The sequence below is a fragment of the Symphalangus syndactylus genome, chromosome 17 (assembly GCF_028878055.3).
Source record: "Symphalangus syndactylus isolate Jambi chromosome 17, NHGRI_mSymSyn1-v2.1_pri, whole genome shotgun sequence".
NCBI lineage: Eukaryota > Metazoa > Chordata > Mammalia > Primates > Hylobatidae > Symphalangus > Symphalangus syndactylus.
This window is the reverse complement of record NC_072439.2, coordinates 47283362-47305145: the sequence shown is the minus strand read 5'-3', so window position 1 is coordinate 47305145 and position 21784 is coordinate 47283362. Positions and strand designations below refer to the sequence as shown.

The window sequence follows — 21784 nt, the reverse complement described above, 5'->3', positions numbered from 1 at the left end:
TAATTCAGTGAACCTAACTCTAGCCTCCTCTCTTGATCTTTCTGAATGCATCTTTGTAAGTTGCCTTTCCACTTGAGCTGAGTGCCAGGTTTTAGGGTAATATGGCAGAATTGGACAACATATTTCTATGGTGATTTTTTTGGGTATATGTGAAATTCTGACTCTCTGAGGATAGTAGACTGCTTGAGGAGCTACACTTCTGGTTTTCAGTGCATTTACACGAGACACCTGAGTGCTACTCCCATCTCCTCTTCTAAATGGCTATGTAGTTTTAAGCAAGTTTCTTAGCCACTCTGAGCTTCAGTTCCTTCCTCTTCAAAACAAGGAAATTGTGCAAGAAAATTTCAGAACCAGGCCAACCTCCAAAACGCTATGGTTCTGTGACTATTTTCAGTCATTCCAAAGCTGGGAATATGTTCAGTTCAGAATGTGTATTACATTGATTTCTTTTTTTAAAAGTTATCGCAATATATCAAGTTATAAATTCACCTAGTGTAAAAAGTCAATTCTTTGATGACTGTAACAACAGTAATTCTTGTATCTCTACAAGAGATACAAGTAGCATCTAGTAGTGCCAGGCATTACTCTGTTTTATGCAGAATCCTTACAATAACTCTACGAAGTGCTGCTAGCATTAATTTCCTGTTTCACAGATAAGGAAACTGAGGCATAAAGGGTAGCTTTAATTTCGCAATCTCTCTTGATCACCCTTCTGGAGATTTCCTCTACCTCTCTTCTTTGCTAGATCCATTGTTTCCTATATTCCATTTATTCTTCTTTCTGGATTTACTTATGTGCTGTTATTGCTCAGAAAAGGTGACTGAAAATAAAATTTTTGAGACCTTTATTTCAGAAAAATATTTTTATTCTACTTTTACCTTTGATTGGTAGTTTGGTTGCATATAGAACTTTATACTAGCAATAATTTTCCTTCAGAATTTTGAAGGTATTGCTGTATTTCCTTCTAGCTTTTTTCTGTTGTGAAGTCCTACATGCTTCTGATTCCTGATCTTTTATATATAGCCAGGTTTTGTTAATTTTTTTTTTTTTTTGGAAACTTGTCAAATCTCTTAGTTCCCAATATCCTGCAGTTTCACAATGACATGCCTTGATGTGGGCCTGTTTTCATCAATTGTGTCAGGCATTGGGTACAATCTTTTCTTTTAGAAATCCATGGTCTTGGCTGGGCGCAGTGGCTCATGCCTATAATCCCAGCACTTTGGGAGGCTGAGGCCGGTGGATCACCTGGCAGTTTGAGACCAGCCTGGCCAGCCTTGCCAACATGGTGAAACCCCATCTCTACTAAAAATACAAAAAATTAGCTGGGTGTGGGGGCGGGCACCTGTAATCCCAGCTACTCAGGAGGCTGAGGCAGGAGAATCGGTTGAACTCAGGAGGCGGAGGTTGCAGTGAGCTGAGATCGTGTCCAGCCTGAGGGACAGAGCAAGATTCTGTCTCAAAAAAAAAAAAAAAAAGAAAGAAATCCATGGCCTTCAGTTTGGAGAATTTTTTTTACATTATTGTGTTGATGAATTCCTATTACCCCCAGATTTTGGACCTTCTAGACTAGTCCTCTAAGTTTTTTAATCTTTCCTTTATTTTCATTTCTATAATGTTTCACTGTAATTTTGGGGATATGTCCTCAATTTTTCCCCTTTTTATTGAATGTTTTATTTCTGTTATTATTTTTTATTTATAGGAGCTTAAAAACTCTAAGAATGTTTCTTTTTAATATTATTTTGGTTCTGTTTCATGATTTCAGTATCTTCCCTGAGGATTCTAATGATAGTTTTTTTCCTGCATTATGAACAATTTAAAACGTGCAGTAGAGAGAATAGTGGAAAAAGATTTTTATGTTTCCTTCCTTCTATGGATGGTTGTTTTAGTCAGTTCGCCACCAAGATTGTCTTGAAGCAAATCTCAGCTATTTTATTATTTCATCCCTAAATATTTTATATATATCTCTAAAATGTAAGGACTCTTTTAACTCAATATGTCATACCTAGAAACAAGTCGACAACAGTTCCCTAATATCATCAAATATACAATCAGCATTTAAATTGCTTTGATTATGTTATGTTTTCAAACATAAGGGTTGTTCAAATCAGTACTCAGATAAGGTTCACACAGTGCAATTGGTTGATATGTATTTTAAGTCTTTTTTAATTTATATTTTCCCATTTCTCTCCTTTTATTCTGTGCCATTTATTTAAGAAACAGGGCCATTTGTGTAAAGTTTTCCACAATCTGGATTTTGCTGTTTGTATCCCTGAGGTACAAGCTGATTTTTGTTTGTTTTGGGGTCTTTCACCTTAGAGTCTTTGCCCAGATGTCAGATAGTTCCTCTTTATCTGCTGTCTTCAAGAATGGGGGAAAAACAAGGCTGATTTGAGCCTGGCACACATGAGTGGAGCTTGTTCGCAGTAGCTTCACTTAAGATGCTCTTGAGCCCTTTACTTGGGAACCACCAGGGTCATTTGTCTAGGACCCTCTTCTTTGGCTGTTCAGATCACCCAGAGAACAGCTCCCAATCCCCTGTTCTGGAGGCCTGGACCTCACTGCCATCTTTCTGGGAACCAAGTAGGGGGAAAGGGCTGGAATGATTATCCCAGCAGGCATGTGTTCACTCAGTTCCCAATTTTCATTAGAGTATGCCTCTTCCCCATAAATTGTGCCTAGTCTCCCACCTAGAAACATATATTGTATACTTTCCAGAGAACATATATTCAGATTGTTGCCAGGATGGGAGAGGACCAACCAGACAGCTTTATGGAGTAGGACCTGGTCTGGGGAATCTAGCTATTTCTTGAAAAAAGTTCAACAGATCCTCACTATTTTAGTTCACCCCTTCCATTATCCCCAACTTTCAGTCATGCCCGCAGTGCCTTTTAGAGATTCTCTGAGGTAAACTGAGTTGGTCTTGGCTTTTTCCACTGCCAATTTATGGTTCAGGTCTGTCTGCTTTCCAGCTTTCAAAATTTCATTATTGTCTACTATTATATTTTATCCTAGCAGCTTTACACCTTAAAAAAAATCTTTTTACTGGGATATCAAGGGAGAGGGAGTAAGTTCTTGTATTCAATCTACTATTCCTAGAATTCAATTGATTTTTATCTATACTGGCTGAGGGATAATTGACGTTCTATCTCATGACACTTTAGAGTCTGATTAAAGCGGGGAGTTGGAAAAATTTACTTTTGTAGTCGAAGGAAGATTTTTCCTGGATGAAACTATTATAGATCATTTAGTTATTTGTAAGATTCATGGATAACAAGCGCGACACACCAAGTCTTCAGCTAAATCTCATGAAGGTAGTTGTACAAAGGCTCAAACTTTAAGTTTCTCACTAAACTTAGGACTCTCCTACCTCAGGACAAGGACTCACTCTGTGACTGTTGTAAAACCAGCTGCTCCTACAGCTGCTCAAAGCCAAGAAGCAGTTGGCAGGATCAAGATATTTCATCTGGTACAGGGCTCCATTCCAGACTCACATTGGCCAACACAGGAAAGGAGTCCAAGACTGTCCAGGCTTCTTTGGACCAGCAGCTGGGAAGGCTCCTTAGTGTCTCCCTGAGGCTGGGTGTGGAGCCTTCTCTGCGGTCATCTGGAAACTTGTTGGTGCGATTTCTTTTTCTTGGATGAGTTTGTGGCTCATTTTTTTTTAACCTATCCATAATGGCTGTCATCCCTGTTTAACGCACTCTAATTCACTTAGATTCAGTGAGTCCTGTCCTGTTGTAAGAATGGTGCTGGATTTTGCATTTTTCTGAATTCTGAGGATGCTGGTGGGCACCCTCGATTTATCATAGTTCTGCAGGTATATATCCTCTATCGGGAACAAAGTGGGGCTAGACTCTGAGGCTGCAAGTCAGGGATGTACTGAGGCACAAGTACCTCAGGGTAAAGGGTACTTGTTGAGCTGTTTTCCTAGGAGTGAGGACCCAAATAAAAGGCAATAGATGCTAAAGGAATTTCCTGCTACCGTAACTTCCTCTTTATCTGAGTCTTACCCATAACTCCATCATAGCAGAAGTAGGGATTAGAAATCAATATTGACATGGAAGAATGGTGGGTTTTGTTTTGTTACATTTTGTTACATTTTCTGAAGATTTCTATTAAAGGCATACATTTTATAGGAAATTAACCTCTAGAACATATCTCATAGTACTAGGTAAGTGTGATGTTTATTACACTACACAGAATCTGATAAAGCAATAAATGCTTTTTATTTTTCCATAACTTCTTAGCATGTATTATTATTTTTATTTTAATAATGTAGTCCTTAAGTTGAAAACCATGAAAAACAAAAGTAGAATTCACGACACTTCTGAGATATCAGTTTATTATTAACACTGAGTTTGTGAACAATCTCTTTGAAATGTTAATTGTGAAACAAAAGTACAATGTGTGTAAAACAATAGTTTAAATTTTATTTGGTTGATTATAATACCAGACCTTTTGGGTTCTTGTTTTCCATTTTCTATCTCATTTGTGTTGTCGTTGTGGGAATGAAAAAGATAATTTATCTAAAAACAGATTTTGAAAAGTGGCATGCACGGAGACTTTTATTAGCACCAATGCATAGAGCTGCTAAGAAGAATAAATGAGTGGTGTGTGTGTGTGTGTGTGAGAATGTGAGAGAGAAAGAGAGATGGAGAGAGTGATAATAGTGCGTGGTGCATAGTACACACTGTAGGTATTTGTTAAAATACTACAGTTAGTATTAGGTAGTCACTAAATAATGGCTAACATTTACTGAACAGTATCTATATATGCTACACTATCTTAATCCCCACCACCAACATTATGAGGTAGGTATTAGCCCCATTTTACAGATAAAGTAACTGAGGCTTAATAACTTACCTGTGATCACACATTAGAAAGTAGGGGAGCCATCGTCCCATCCAGGCTTGCTTGACTCTAGAGCCAGCATGATCTAAAACACCATACTGCCTTTGGTGATGCCTTCTTCAGACACCAAAGTTGCATTATTGCTCTACAACTTGAGAAAAACTTTATTCTTATCAATGGATGCTTGCAAGTTAGTACTTACCTTTTACTTTCCAATATAATGTACCTTTAAAATCACCTTATAAAATCAGCCAGTATTCCTGAATTATCTTGCTAGTGTTCCACCAATAACCGTCCCCTTTACTGTCATGAAAACGGCTTGGCAATATCAAGTGTACCAAACTGTAGACAGAGGCTGTCAGGTTCCTGTTCACAAGAAGTAAAATGTATGCTTGAAGTATATTGTGAAACCAATAAACCTCTCAGCGGCTTCATATTTGTCATGTGGGTTCCTGCATGTGCAATTTAAGATTTCCCATTGCTTTCAGGAGCCCTTGAACTCCTGAAAGAAGTAACTAAACATTTTGTTATTAAGAATTAAACACCAAGTGATAGCAAAATCAAATAATACCAAGTCTAACCCTAGGAAACTTGTTAAATAATCATGGTACTTTCATAAAATAGAGTATTAGACTACTACTTAAAAGAGTAAAATAGACTTATATGGGCAGGTGAGGAAAAATCTCCTAGGTTGTAACCGGGAACATAGTGTGTAACACTATGTTACTGTGTAGCATAGTATTATTAATACTGTGTAACATAGTACTATTACATGAATCCAAACTGAATATTGGGTGGAAGTGAGCAAGGAAGGAGGATGTGTCTATATGTATACATTATATTGCCCAGAATATTTGGGGAGGGTACACAAGAGAACTGTTGGCAGTGGTTACTTCTGGAGAGTGAGAAAAGGTCTAGAGGTGGAGTGGAGATGGAAAGTTTAGACTCTTTAAATTTATTTTTAACCTGCTTTTAGAGGAAAAAAATCTAGTTGAAAAAATTGGTTTTTTGAAGAACTTAACACCAGTGCAATAAGACTTTTTCCTTTTCCTCTTACCTACTAAAAACTTGAGAGAGAAAATGTATTTTTGGTGTAGATAGATAGACCATGAAGCTAGAATGAGGACTCTGTCAATGCTGTGCCACTTGTTCCAGACTGTATTTTCAACCTCTTTTCCCTTCGGATGACCTCAGCTTCTGCCACACTAACCTTCCCTTTTCTGTAGAGGCTGCCTGCCTCAAAACCGTTACCTTGGTCTTTCCAGCAGCCCACCCCTACCCTGTCTCATCTCTGTCTTCTGAATCCTCATGGTCCTGGAAGGCCTAGATCAGATGTTATCTCCTCCAAAACTGCTTGTCTGATCCTCCCAGGTAGAAGGGAGGTCTCCCTTTCCTTTTCAGTGTCATTTGTATCTTTCTAATAGTAAGTATCACTTCCATTATTTAGGCATACATTTTACCATCCCTATTGAACGCTGAGCCCTACAAGGGCAGGATTAACGCCAAATTCTTCCTTGTTGAAATCATCCTCCTCCCGCTAACACGATCTAGAACAGCATTTGCACGTAGCTGCTCCTTAGCAAAGTTTTACTGAAATGAGTGAATGGATATGTAAGAATTAGATTTTGCAAAACCAGAAACAAGGCTTTAGGGCAAAACAGTGGCTTTCATTATTGTTGCATATTTATCAGAGAGGAAAAAGATCAACTGAAAGGTTTAGTTCACCCTCAAACTTTTAGTAGGCTGTGGAGGTGTGGTGATAATAATAATCACAAAGTCAGCATGGGACTGGCTGCTCATTGTCTACTTTCCTAGGAATGCCTCCTTCATTTGAAAATTCAAAATAGTTCCGAGACTGCTAAGAAATACTAGATGAGGTTGGTATTGCAAAAGGGCATTTGTTGTTAAATTGCTATTTGGGAAAAGGACAGTAATTGTCATTGTCAGTTACAGCAATTACCTTCACTTTGGTGGATTGTTTACTTAATTGTAGGTGAATTCTCTGGCCCTCTCTCCCTCCCTGTCTCTCTGTTTGTCTCTCAATATTTGCCTTTGTGGGCCATTTGTAATTACCCTACCAGCAAAACAATGCACCATTGATCCATGTTTACAAACAAATCAGTAAATACCCCTTCCAGTAAGGATAAGTCTAAAAATATAAGAGTCTTTGTAAACTGAGATCAGACTACCAGGTCCCTTCTCTCTTTAAATTTAGTGTTTTACAATTGAGCCTACATAAGGAGGAAATAAAAATAGAAGTAAAAGTATAGACCCATCAGCACGTTGCCCTAAGTCTTTGCTCATATATTATGGGAATTTGATCATTATTATCCCATCATAAAAAATAGTCTTCTCATTCTATCAGAAGAATTATATTCTTTTTTTTTTTTTTTTTTTTTTTTTTATTATACTTTAGGGTTTTAGGGTACATGTGCACAATGTGCAGGTTTGTTACATATGTATCCATGTGCCATGTTGATTTCCTGCACCCATTAACTCGTCATTTAGCATTAGATGTATCTCCTAATGCTGTCCCTCCCCCCTCCCCCCACCCCACAACAGTCCCCGGAGCGTGATGTTCCCCTTCCTGTGTCCATGAGTTCTCATTGTTCAATTCCCACCTATGAGTGAGAACATGCGGTGTTTGGTTTTTTGTCCTTGCGATAGTTTACTGAGAATGATGTTTTCCAGTTTCATCCATGTCCCTACAAAGGACACGAACTCATCATTTTTTATGGCTGCATAGTATTCCATGGTGTATATGTGCCACATTTTCTTAATCCAGTCTATCGTTGTTGGACATTTGGGTTGGTTCCAACTCTTTGCTATTGTGAATAGTGCCGCAATAAACATACGTGTGCATGTGTCTTTATAGCAGCATGATTTATAGTCCTTTGGGTATATACCCAGTAATGGGATGGCTGGGTCAAATGGTATTTCTAGTTCTAGATCCCTGAGGAATCGCCACACTGACTTCCACAATGGTTGAACTAGTTTACAGTCCCACCAACAGTGTAAAAGTGTTCCTATTTCTCCACATCCTCTCCAGCACCTGTTGTTTCCTGATTTTTTAATGATAGCCATTCTAACTGGTGTGAGATGATATCTCACTGTGGTACTGGTACCACAGTGAGATATCATGGTACTGGTACCACCACAGAGACATAGATCAATGGAACAGAACAGAGCCCTCAGAAATGATGCCGCATAGCTACAACTATCTGATCTTTGACAAACCTGACAAAAACAAGAAATGGGGAAAGGATTCCCTATTTAATAAATGGTGCTGGGAAAACTGGCTAGCCATATGTAGAAAGCTGCAACTGGATCCCTTCCTTACACCTTATACAAAAATTAATTCAAGATGGATTAAAGACTTATATGTTAGACCTAAAACCATTAAAATCCTACAAGAAAACCTAGGCAATACCATTCAGGACATAGGCGTGGGCAAGGACTTCATGTCTAAAACACCAAAAGCAATGGCAACAAAAGCCAAAATTGACAAATGGGATCTCATTAAACTAAAGAGCTTCTGCACAGCAAAAGAAACTATCATCAGAGTGAACAGGCAACCTACACAATGGGAGAAAATTTTTGCAACCTACTCATCTGACAAAGGGCTAATATCCAGAATCTACAATGAACTCAAACAAATTTACAAGAAAAAAACAAACAACCCCATCAAAAAGTGGGCAGAGGACATGAACAGACACTTCTCAAAAGAAGACATTTATGCAGCCAAAAAACACATGAAGAAATGCTCCTCATCACTGGCCATCAGAGAAATGCAAATCAGAAGAATTATATTCTTAACCAAATGCACCAGCATCACTTTCTGATGTCTCTAAATATTTTTCAGTAAATTCTACTAAGTTGCAGCGAGATTGCAGCATACCTTTATACAAACTCGGCCTGTTCTTAAGCTATCATTGCTTTATGACTTTATATATATGCCAAAAAGATTGAATGACACCTACCAAGATAATAATTTTGCTCTCAGTGGCAACGAAGATGGTCTGTGTGCTATTTATCAAGTTATTCCTTATAAATGGTAAGTCATCTCCTCCGTGCATTCCTAAGTGAGCAGTTCTTTGCCTCCTTAGGAAATACCAAACCAGACCTTGTGATCTAAAGACAGAGCAGTTAAGAGGAAGTCAATAAGGAAACCCTACTCTTCCGGATGATCCTAGGAGGTCCATCGGACTAGTCACATTCATCTTTCCTCTTGCCAATCAGTTTCTTGTTTTTAGAATTCTTTGAGTTATAGTCACAGTTCCTTAGAAATGATTTGAAGAGAAAATTGTCCTTTGGCTGGCAGCAAAAATCATTGACATCAGAGTCTGTTGTTTGGGAGTAATAACCCAGGAGAGGGAGAAAGGGCACATTCAGGCTTGCCAACATTTGAAATACATGGAAAAGGGACAGTGGCAGTGCCATTGAACTCTATTGAAATCCACTGGATTAAGAAGCTTTTCAGAAATAGGGAAATGGGAAAGTGGTTAGTGTTGCGCTAACAATGAGTGCCTATTTTGTAAACAGAAATAGTTGGCATGCGTAGGAGATGAGTCCACCCATTGTTTTTAGAAGTTGAGCAGCTATTGCTAGTTTATGAGTCATCTGTGATGCATCTGATAAGGGGGTTCTAAGAATTCAATTCTCTTAGCCCCAGAAAGGTAGGGGTGTGTGTGCATGAGTGTGTGTGTGTGCGTGCGCACGTGCGCGCATGTGCTACAGTGTATACCCTGAGTTCACTCAGTCCTATTTATGCTGAGTTGCATCAGGTGCCTCGGTCCTATCCAAGGACAACAGTGTGATCTCTGTTTTGGTGCAGTGTATTTTTCTTAGCCTGCAACAGACAACTTAACTATACTGGCTGTGGTTTTACAGCATTATTTACCTCCATGATTGGTAGAATGCCCTCTCTGTTCACTCGTCTGGTTTACAGTAGGCCAGGTGCGTGTTAGCACAGTAGAGCAGGTTAAGTATGGTGCAGAGAGTTGGATTTTCAAGGTTAGCTTGAACTTTTATTACTCACAGAGTGGTAGTTGGTTTAATTGGAAAACTGCTCCTTTGTGGGCCAGTTAGTTTTGCTTTGTTCTCTGGCCACAAACTTCACCTTATGTCAGGCATATGATTTCAAAGATCTGCATCTGTATCAGGGGTCAGCAAGGGACAGCCTGCAGACCAAAGCCACCCGCAGCCTCCTTTTGTGTGGCTGGCTAGGTAAGATTGACTTTTAATTTTATAAAGGACTTTAAAAAAGAAAAGATAGTTATAAAGTGTACATTGTTCCATGAGATCTTTATAACAACCCTGTTAATCACCCCCATTTTATAGATAAAGAAACTGAAACCGCCTTTGCAAAATTATAACCAAGGAAATTATGACAGTGAAAGAAATCAGACCTAACCAACTCTGTCTTGCTTCTAACACTTAAGCTGTCCTTGTTCATTCCTGGGCATAGGCTGAACTAACTTTGGGAAGGAATTCAGTTCATGGTTTGACTGAAACAAAATTGGTAACAGCCCTTTTCCAAAAAGACCCCCTTCTTGCCTGGGGTCCAGTCTGCCTTTGCAGGACTAACAAATTAACTACACGATTAGAAATTACAGTTTAGGGGTCATGCAGCCTCTGGCTCCAAGAGTCTGAACCTCCCCAAATTGCTCCTCGGGGTAACATCATTATGGTAAAACCTAAGATCAGTGCTTGAGATATTTTGCAGAGCTGTACTCAGTGTATCAGCTGACACCACCCAGACTGCTAATCTTGCCCAACCAGTTCTGCCATCGCACCCAGGAACAGAAGACAGCAAGAAAATCTTACTTCAACCCCCTATGATTTCATATCCAACCTAACCAATCATCACTCTCCACTTCCCCAGCCCCTAGCTGCCAAATTATCTTTTAAGAACTCTGATCCCCGAATGCTCTGGGAGACTGAATTGAGTAATAATAAAACTCTGGTCTCCCGCACAGCTGACTCTGCTTGACTTACCCTTTCTCCATTGCAATTCCCCTGTCTCGATAAAGTGGTTCTGTCTAGGCAGTGGGCAAGGTGAACCCACTGGGCGGTTACAAAACTAAAATTAACAGAGGCTAAGTAACTTGCCCAAGATGACTGACATCTGTGGGGAGGAGAGCAACAATTAAACCACCTATTTCTCCTTAAATGTGCCTTGTTACCACAAAAACAGAATGGGAAAATATGAATGAAGCCCCCAATCCACCTTTCTACTGGAACAAAAGTCCCAAATACCCACCGAGAACAGCATATTCCTTCATTTCAACAGTCACATGGGATTTTTCTGTCACTCAAGGGTTAACATCTTTAGAGTATGATAAAGAGTAAGGATCTAGGTTTGAGGAGAAGGGAAATGACTTGTCCTTGTGAAGTGGGAAAAGAGGAACGAGGACACATCAAGAGTGTCAAGAGTTATAAATGGAGCGCCCACAAAACCCACAGCCCTCTACTCACTATAGGTTAAAAACAGGAAGTGGTAGTGGTACATGGCTCTCTTTCTCACTGGTACAACATCCTCATTTAAGCTCAGACCTCTCTAACTTTTTTACAAAGAACCAACTAAACTAAAATTCTATTTTTACCAGCATACTTCTTTTAGATTCCTCTTTCTTTTTAGGATTATATTAGATACTATTTGAATTGGCCATCAGCAATGCATATTTCTTTTTCTAGACAAAACAAAATACCTTACTGACAGTGAGGCTAGTTTAAGAAAAGCTTTGCACCACAGAGTTTAGATTTACCTACAAGGAAAGAAATGGAAAGAACTGTACAAATAATTGCTCTCCACCTGTTTCCTGCCTGGCCTTTTAAAACCACCCATTTAATTCCCTAATCTAATTTGTAAGCATTATACATGATCACATGCTACAAGGTCACCATGTGCTGGTCTTCTGACCCTCAGAATTTTGAAATTTGATCAGAATTTAGTGACTAAGAAGTCCACTTTAGGACTGAATAATTATGTTTCTACTCCTTTCTGTAAGTATTTTGTGAGCTCCTTAATCAAACAGGGACTCTGTTAATGAGCTTAAGACTTAAACAAATGTAACTCTCCCCTAAAAAGGGGTTAAAATCATAATACTGTCACTTGAAAAGTTCTTTGTATTTTTATTGTAAAACTAAGATAACCATTAAACCATTTTGAAAATGCATAAAATAAATGAAATAAAGTATAAAGAAAACACTCAAAGTCTCTCTGTTCAGAGTGTTCAGGCTCACCTTAGACAAGCTCTATAACATTTCAATGTATTTCATTCTAAGATTTTTGTTTTCTGCTTAGGTCTTATTTTTTACAGTGTTATTCCTCTCTGGATGTTTGACTTTGATAGACAATGCAACATGATGGGTAGGGACTTTGGAGTCATACTACCAGGGTTTGAGTGCTCTGACACTAGCTGTGTGACCTTAGACAAAATACTTAACCTCCTTGTTACCTTATTTACCTTATCTGTAAAATAAGGATAGTAATAGTACTACTCATAAGTGAAGTATTTTAAAAAGTGCTTAGAAAGGGCCTGATATATAGTGAATACCCCAACATTTGGTACTATTAATGATCAGTAAAGTGTTTTATTAATTATATTGAATCCCTTAAGGTAAATTAAAGAGATTGACAAACCCACTTTCATATAAAAGATCATTTTGAATTTTTCAAAATATTTAACATTTTCATATGAATTTAGGTACTCAGAACACCTTGTCCCTCTCTCTTCGCTTTTGGGCCTGCCTCTTTCCATCTGAGCTCTCATTAAACAATGGATTTTTTTTTTTTTTTTTGAAACGGCATCTCACTCTGTCACCCAGGCTGGAGTGCAGTGACATGATCTCAGCTCACTGCAACCTCCGCCTCCCGGGTTCAAGCAATTCTCCTGCCTCAGCCTCCTGAGTAGCTGGAACCACAGGCACACGCCGCTATGCCTGGCTCATTTTTTGTATTTGAGTAGATAACGTAGATACGGGGTTTCACCATGTTATCCAGGCTGGTCGTGAACTCCTGAGCTCAGGCAATCCGCCCACCTCGGCCTCCCAAAGTGCTGGGATTACAGGCGTGAGCCACCGCGGCTGGCCAGGACTCTTCTTCTGTGTCTCTTTGCTCACCACTGAAGTCTTCTATTGGCATTGCTTCCCTGGGCCAGAAACCACTATTCCTGTCCTCAAGCCTCACTGAGAGCCTCTGGTCCCTCACTTAAACCTTCTACTCATGCCCTACTTCCTGTTTCCACTGGCTAGCTGTCACACTTGCCTGGAAAACCCCTGAAGCTGAGCTTTCCAACCACATAGACACGGCAACACTAAATTCTTGGTCTGCATTCTCAGTTGGGTCCTCCCCACTGTCCAACCCCTCCATCATTTTCAGCAAGTGTTCTAGTGTCTTCAACAGTGTTTTCAAATCTTTATACAGATATTTCCCCTAGAATAATTGGGAGTGGGATGGAGAAGCAGGGAGAGTTGGTGGAGATGAAAGATGAACGGGAAAGTGCAAGGTGAAGATGCAGGAGGGTTGAGACCCTTGAGAAAGGTAGACCGGAAGTAAGAGGTAGAAGAGGGTGAGGGAGAGGCCAGCAACAGCAGAAAGGAGTGGAGAAAGATAGGCTAGCCCAGAACCGATGCATTTCCTATGGTTTGTCTAAGTTCCTTTTCCTGGATTTTAAATTTTTCTTATAAATACTCTGCCTCAACAAGCAGTATGTCTGTAAGTTTTGGGGTGAGGGCTGTGGGTTAATAGGAGACAGTGATAGATCAAAGGAGGACTAGTAGTAAAGACCACTTTTACCCCAGCTCAAGGAGTTTTTATATGTACTAGCCTGCTTGTTTAATTGAGGATAGTAAAAGTTTTATACTTCTAACTGGATCTAGAAGAGGAAGAATTACATAGTTTAGTAAGCCTCAGATCCCTTTTGGAAAGAGTGAAACATGGAGGAGGGGAGGTTGAAAATAATATTTAAATATATGTCCTGCTGAAGTAAATAATGCTTGAGGTGGGCAGATCACCTGAGGTTAGCAGTTTGAGATCAGCCTGGCCGATATGGTGAAACCCGCATCTACTAAAAAATACAAAAATTAGCTGTGTGTGGTGGCATGCACCTGTAATCCCAGCTACTCAGGAGAGGCAGGAGAAGCGCTTGAACCTGGGAGTCAGAGGTTGCAGTGAGCCAAGATTGCACCACTGCACTCCAGCCTGGGTGACAGAGCAAGACTCTGTCTCAAGGAAAAAAAAAAGTAATGCTTGAGGAAGTCAACCAAAGGAAGTAGATGAGACCTTACTTTTCACACTGGAAGCTAGTCAGCATCCCACAGCAATGAGAATGATTCAGCTGTAAGTGCTTTTCTTCACTGCCACCTTACCTGGGTCGCCGTGGGGTCTGTGTTTACAGGTAACTGAGCTGCAGTGTTGGCACAGCACCTCACCACAGACAGTGTGGCGGGTGATGCACAGCACGGTGTAGTGAGAAACAGAAAGAACTGGAATGTATGTACCACAGGGTGAGAGCTTAGGGCTTTCAGTCTTGCTGCTTCCAGGGAGGTCAATGGACCAGTAGCAGCAGCAGCATCTGGCAACTTGTTAGAAATGCTGAATCTCAGGTCCCGACCCATCCATTTTAACAAGATCCTAATTTGCACACGTTAAAGTTTGAGAATAGCTGCTTTCAACTGTGCAAGGGAGAGTCGTGCTAGGGAGGGCTGGTAACGGTTCTCTCTTTTTTTGGGAGGAATGGGTCCTGGAGGAGTTGAAAGCACTCAGCTGCAAGGCAGCCCCAAACACCCCCATCTGAGCTATTTCTGGATCTGAAGCAGTGACGGCTGCTTTACCTCCACCCCTACCAAAGGTTCTGATGCTGTGTTGGGAGGATGTCATATGATTTGTTGCTGTGTAGCTAGGCTTTTAAAATATAGTCTTATCTCCCTTAAAGTGTCCTGAGGTTGGTTTTTGTTGGTTGGTTGTTTTTTTGTTTGTTTGTTTTGGGGTATACTTTATATACAATAAAATTCCCCAATTTAAAGGGTGAGGTTTGTTAAATTTACCCAAATACAGTTGTGAAATCACCACCACAATCACGGTATAGAACATTTCAATCACATTAAATGTTTTGGTTTTATTTGTTGTCACAGCTTTCCACTTTATTAGCATATGGCACTTTTAAATATGAAAATAATAACAACATTATTCGTATAATCTTTGGGTAAATTATGGAAGACCAAATAATCACAATTCTGTTAATATGATTCAAAACATTGACAAATAACGTTTTTTAAATAGATGTTTAGATGTTCGTTGTTTAAAAGATGAGTCAAAATTTTCTTGCAGCAAAAAGAGTAAATATATCTAGGACCACTGTGAGAAATCTTTTTCTTTTTTTCTTTTTTTGCTCATGCCACTTTGTCTAAGATACTGTCAGAAATCTTTTTAAAAATCATGGAAAGCAAGAGTATCCCCAGAGGATTAGAAATAGGCTAATTTAATCCCAACTTTCAAAAATGGCAAAAAGTAGATGCCAAGAAATAGTGTAGAGAAAATTATTAAACAGCTTGTTTATGTGCAATGACTGCAGAAAAGATTGCTCTGTAGAAACCAACAGAGTTTTTCTAAATAGTCACTAAACTAATATCATCTTTTGAGATAAGGTTAGCTAAGTACATCATGGGACTATCTTCATAGAGGGAGTCTTGATTTTAGTTAAGATATTTGGCATAGTCTCACATAACTTGCCAATGAGGTTCTAATGTTTCTAAATTCACTGATTCTCAGCGAAGACTCTGTTATGTGTGTGTCTGATGTTGAATGTAAATAGGTAAATAGTGGAATTAAACTGTCATGGTCTGTCTTACAGTCTAGTGATGGGGACACATAATAAAGCAATAAAGTAAAATGATTACTCTGGCTGCTGTGTGGAAGATGGATGTGAGGAGACAAAGATGATCACAGTTATCCAGAAATTAAAGACGATGGCTGACACTAGAGTGGAAATGGGAACAAAATGCCTATGGATTTGGGATAAATTTTGGAGATAGAAATGATAGGGCACTTGCCAATGAACTAGATATAAAGGATGAGGGAATGGGTGAGAGATAAGAGCGACTTCCAGGCTTCAAGCAGTTGGCTGGACAATGGGCCATTTCCAGATGGTCTTGTTCTATTCAAAGTTGATGCCAGTGACTTGGATGAAGGTACACTTAAGATATGAAGTTAGATGCAGTGGTTAATATATAAGTAAAAAGGATCAACAATTTAAGAAGAGATCATGAGACTTGAAAGATAAAATGTAATGTAAACAAATATAGGACTTGCACTTAGCTTCAAAAACAAAAAAAGTACACAAGATATAATCAGGAAGACAGCTTAGTAGCATTCACACCAGAAGCTCAAAAAGAATGAAAACTGTGTGGTTGCCGTAAAAATAAATTCCAAAATAGATTACCTTGAAAGAAGAAAGATGTCTGACTCAGAGAAATTAAAAATCCTATCATGCTTTATGCTGTTTGGACCAAATCTGATGTTCTAGCGTTGTGTTCATCTCAGCACATAGCCTTTATAAAGGATGATTGAGGAACTGGACCATGACCGAGATGTAAACAGCCCAAACACTTCATCACAAGATGAACAGTTCAAAGAATTAAAGATGTTTGAGTTAAAGAGCACAATCTTAAAATGAGCACCCTCAGGACTGTTAGGTAGGAGAGGTGTTAGATTTCAAGTAGATTCAAATAGGTCCAGAAAGTAAAATAAGGACCCAAGGATAGAAGTAGCGACAGTGATTTCAGCTGAGCCTCAGTTCCAAGCACAGAACTTTTCAGAAACAGAATGGGTTGCATAATATGTCCCCTTTTAAAAGACACTTTGCAGACCTGGATGCCTGTGTGTTGGCATGGAGCATAGAGGTTTCCTGTCCTGGGTAAAAATCCTGTGCTGGACTAGGTTCTCTCTGAAAGTCTCTCCCTGCTTCAGGAGTCTAGAATTCTAAGTTTCTTCTCAGGAGACTCAAAAATTTACTAGAATGTCCTGCACCACATCTTTCATAATGTTGCTGACTCAAGGACTCTTGAAGGTTCCTGATCACATTCTTCGCAATTCTAACTCTCTTGCCACCCCTTCCCCATGACCCATGTACAATTACATGCTCTAGATCTTCTCCTCAAAGATGAACATAAGTCTGAAATATCAACACCTTGGCAGCCCTATTATCAATTGCTGATCTGTAGTCCCCATGTAAGTATGCCTTTTTTAGCAACCAGTTTTTGCCCCAGCCATATTAATACTTGTGTTCGGTGGTTAACAAATGTTGAAGCTTAAATTATATCCAGATGAAATTTTAAAAACGAATCACTTGTGTTCCTCTGTGTTAACACAGGAATCCTAGCATGTGTTTCTCTTCCAGGAAACCATGATTATATGTACAAATATCTACCTGGACAATTAGGGGCATAATCATGCTCTAAATGGAAGTGTTCAAACAAGTCAATACCTTCTCTCCAGTTATTCTTCTTTCTTCTCTCTCTTAGAAGTCATGGTTTCTGTGTCTCAAGACATTTATGGTTTTATTTTTCTAACCCTTTCTAGGTTCTATTAGAGTCAGTTAGACAACATATTCCTTCTTTCTAAGAATCTGAACAAGGAGGTATACTTTTCTAAATTTTAATCCTATTAATGCCAGATTCTTGTATAGGCTAAAGTATTCTTAGAAGTTTATTTTACAGTTTGCCTCTTAGTGATCTGATAGAAAAGGGGGTTTTGCCTTATATTAATTTTCAGTCTTGGAAGAGAAGATCAACATTTGGGAAAGGACTAAGAAGAGAGTCTTTGCAGATCAGACAGTTAAAGGCAAAAACTATCAGACTCTAAGTACTCTGGGGTGCAATGTTACGTCTCTTAAACATGGGAGGGGGTTGTTTTCATCACTGTGGGAGTACCTCATTCTGTTGTGTTTAAGTGGAGGGAAGAAGATATGTGAACACTACTAAAATCTTCCCTAATCAACACTTTCCTCCTGCTTGAAAAGGGGGGATAGCAGTTTATGACGCTCAAAGGGCCAGATGCCACTGAGCATCATCTGCAAAGAGATTCAACACATAGATTGTGTTAAGACGCAACCATGTGCAAGAACCATGTGGCTGCAGGGGCTACTGGCTGAGGGAACACAGCAAATGTTTCCTTAGAATGTTTCTTTTGCTAATAAATACTGAGTTCTCCAGGGTTAGGGCCTTTTGTAAATAATTATGTAGATATTCACAATTATCCCCTCCTGCTAGACACGTAGATAGTTCCTACAAGGTCATACTCTTTATACATTAGCCTTGGGCCCATGGGACAATCCCTTTGGTCCTAGCAGAGTAGACCCAACAGGGCACATGGTCACTCCAGAATAGCATCTGGCTCATCCTAAGATGTCACTCATTTTACCCCACTAGGAAGCCTGTGCTCTGCTGTGCCACACGGAAATCCTCTAGGGCCTGTCACATGTTCGTGTAGAAGTGGCTACTTAGTATTGTGTCCCTCAAAACAAGTGAACTCTGCAAGAAACCGAAAGCTTGCTTCTTTGACATAAATATTGCTTATCTTACTTGATGGGAAAAAAAATCATGCCACAGTTAGGTCCCATATCTTATTCTGTGGCAGACCATATCAAATCCTGTTCCATTACATATCTCAGAACTACTGCGTTGGCTAATAAATGCTTGCTGTCCGTTTCTCACATCCCTCAACCTGAAGAGATAATAAGAGACCTACCCTCTTAATCAGTGTATTAGTTCATTTTCATGCTCTGATAAGGACATTCCTGAGACTGGGTAATTTATAAAGAAAAAGAGGTTTAACAGACTCACAGTTCCACGTGGCTGGGGAGGCCTCAAAATTATGGCAGAAGGCTAACAGCACATCTTACTTGCCCGCAGATGAGAGAGAATTGAGAGACAAGTGAAAGGGGTTTCCCCTTATAAAAAAAACCATCAGATCTTGTGAGACTTATTCACTACCACAAGAACAGTATGGGAGAACCACCCCCATGATTCAGTTACCTCCCACCAGGTCCCTCCCACAACACGTGGAAATTATGGGAGTTACAATTCAAGATGAGATTTGGGTGCGGACACAGCCAAACCATATCCATCAGCCTCCTCACTCAAGGATTTTAGGGAAATAAGTATAGATCTGAATGTACTTCTTTACCAATCATATCTTAACCTAAATTCCTGTTTATTGGCAGATCAGTTGGGCCTTTACCCAAAGTGTTAGGTCTTCTGTTCTTTCTCCTAGTGTTTGTTTTGCCTTTGCTGAGTTCTGCCCCTCTTTTGTTTGCTGGCTAGTTTCTGGCAGTTCATCTGTTCTGCTGTTGACCATTCTGTACTCCCGGTTTATCTCCTCATGGCTGCCCCGTATGCAGGAGAAACAAAACGCTGTAGGATCATAGACAGCTGAGGAGCAGTCATTCTGCCTGGAGCCAGGGAAGGCAACTGAGGAGTTGGCATCTGAGCTGGGGCCTAGAGCAGCCTTCAACAGGTGTGCTGGGAGGGGGAAGGGCCAGGAGGAAGCAGCCCACGCAGAGCGAACGGCATGATGTGCCAAGTGCCTCTCAACAGCCCTTGGTGGAAAAATAATTGCCTTTAATGACTCAAACGTAGAGTCAATTGCAGTAATGTATTGTTCTAGGGATATATTTTCCCACATCAGGAAGTGAGCGGTTTCATCTAGGGACTGGATTTTTTTTCTTCTTTTTTAATAAATAGGCTTTATTTTCAATTATCATGTCTGTTTTAACCAAATGTTTCAGAAATCATCTATATAATATCCCACATCATTTTAACTGCACTTTTTCTTGAGAAGGGTTTGATAATGAGCCAGATGTACTAAAACAAAAACATGAGTTTATCATTCAAAAAAGTCTTTTCATTATACTTGATTGTCAAATTTTCCCACTAGTTAGCAAGCGGTGCTTATTCATCTAAGAGGAATCAGGTGCAAAAAAAGTGAATTACATTAGTAGCCCAATATATAGATTTTAAAATAGCCATGAAGTAATAGATGAAAAGAACCCTAGACATCATTTGGCTTGTATCTTTGTATTATGGGCAAGGAATCCAGAGATGGGAATGTTAAGCAAGTTGCCCAAAGTCAAGTGGTCATTCTCCTCAGGTCACTGCCAGCCTTTCCCTTTGCCCCTCCCACCCCATTCTCACACTTTCTCACCCTGATGTAACAGAGAGTGCAACGTAGACTACAAAAGCCTTCTTTCATAATGTTGTTTTAAAGTCATCTCAACCGAAATGCTCCCAGAGAGCTATTTGGGCTTTGAGTTACATAAAGGATTTGAACTGTTACTCAGATTCTAACGAGCACTTCTTTATTTGGTAGGACATTTTTCTTGAGGATTTTAAAGCAGGGATGACTAATAGGTTCCAAAATTTGGATACTATTAACAAATAGTGTTAACCATACAAATAAACCTTTGCCCTTCTAAACTGTAATGCTGGAATATATTCTTTTCTAGGTATTACAATAAGATTTATTTTCTTTGCTTTAGGGTACTTTTGACTTCAGTAACATTGCTGTCTATATATTCAATAAACCTTCTATTGATCTGTTCAAAAGAAACAGGTAAGCTGAGGACATGTTTGATTTTGTTAAAACCAGGGTGAATTATTTTTATGGTGGCATTATGGAACAATGATGTTCTGTCTGTACAGCAATTTGATTATTAAAAAGAAAGACTATTTTGACCTAGAGTGATTGGAAGACCTATGGGAGTATTTATCTAGAGAAACAGTTGCAGCAAAATATAAATTAAATTGTCATGGACAATGAGGAAATAAATGTTGTCGCTTAAAGTGAACCCTCAATTATACCTGTTTTCTAGTTTTAAAAGCTTCAGTTTTTCCTTAGATCTTTATAAATACAGAACAAAGATCCCATGTTTTATATTATAGCTTCCAAGGTTTTAAAAGTAAACAGACCTATCATTCTCTTGTGCATATTCCAAGGAGAAAGTGTTACTCTTGAGGCAATGTGGGAGTGAGCAAGCTATGAAGAGACTTCAAGTACTCTGGGCAGTGTAATACCTGAAGTGTTTATTTTCTATTTCTGGGACACTGGATTATGTTTGTAATTCTTTGACTTTTACATTAGCTAAAACCACATTGGCCAACTATTATTGTATATACATGACTCCATTTAACTGGAACGTTTTATAATAAATTGAGGAGCTAACTATTGTCTAGTTTAAACACCAGTCTTATGAGAGATTAAACAAAGGTTTAATTATAGCCTGTCCCATGTTGCTCTCCATGAATCTTTTGAAAACATGAACTGAACAGTTATAAAGAATATAAACACTTTTTAAAGAGTGAATGCTTTAGAGTTTTAGTATTTATTGAGATGAGCCAGTCGAACACTTTCAAATTTTGCTACAGACAAATTATGCTTTTGACAGATTAGTCTTCTGCTCTCTTTTGTGAGTTGCATGTATTTGAACTACATTTTATGAATGATTAGATTTTGTATGTTGTGGCTATTAAAATGTTTCTAAGCTTGTTATTACATTTAGAACATGGAGGCATTGATGGGATGTATATTAAGATAATTCCTTGTTAGTCTAATCAGTTCAGGTCGTTAATTCAAAAGGAATCTTTTTGTTTCAACTATTAGGATCTTTTTAAATCAAATATGTATTTTAATGGTATATACCAGACCTGAAGAAAAAGATCACAGAAGGAATTTCCCCTTCATAAGATAGAGGTAGTTAAAAATAAGCCTTATGACCTAATAGGTTAATTGTAATGCTCTGGTAGCCAACTTGAAAAAGGAGAAATGATGGTTGCGTCTCACATTTTAAAATGTCAAAAGTTTGTTTGTAATGAGGATACCTTAACCCCTGAAAGCCAAAATGATTATTTGTGTGAGTTTGAGAAAGGCACATAG

General features: G+C 39.0%; 1 protein-coding gene across 12 annotated transcripts in view; it reads left to right on the top strand.

Annotated features, from left to right (window-relative positions):
- The window catches only part of SLC38A1 (solute carrier family 38 member 1), an 89457-nt gene that overhangs the window by 41462 nt on the left and 26211 nt on the right, over positions 1–21784 (top strand). For all 12 annotated transcript variants that reach the window (XM_055250859.2, XM_063620207.1, XM_055250858.2 and 9 more), the window contains one exon: positions 20391–20464. In XM_055250859.2, coding sequence (XP_055106834.1) covers positions 20391–20464 — 74 coding nt within the window. The remainder of the gene's footprint in view (positions 1–20390; positions 20465–21784) is intronic.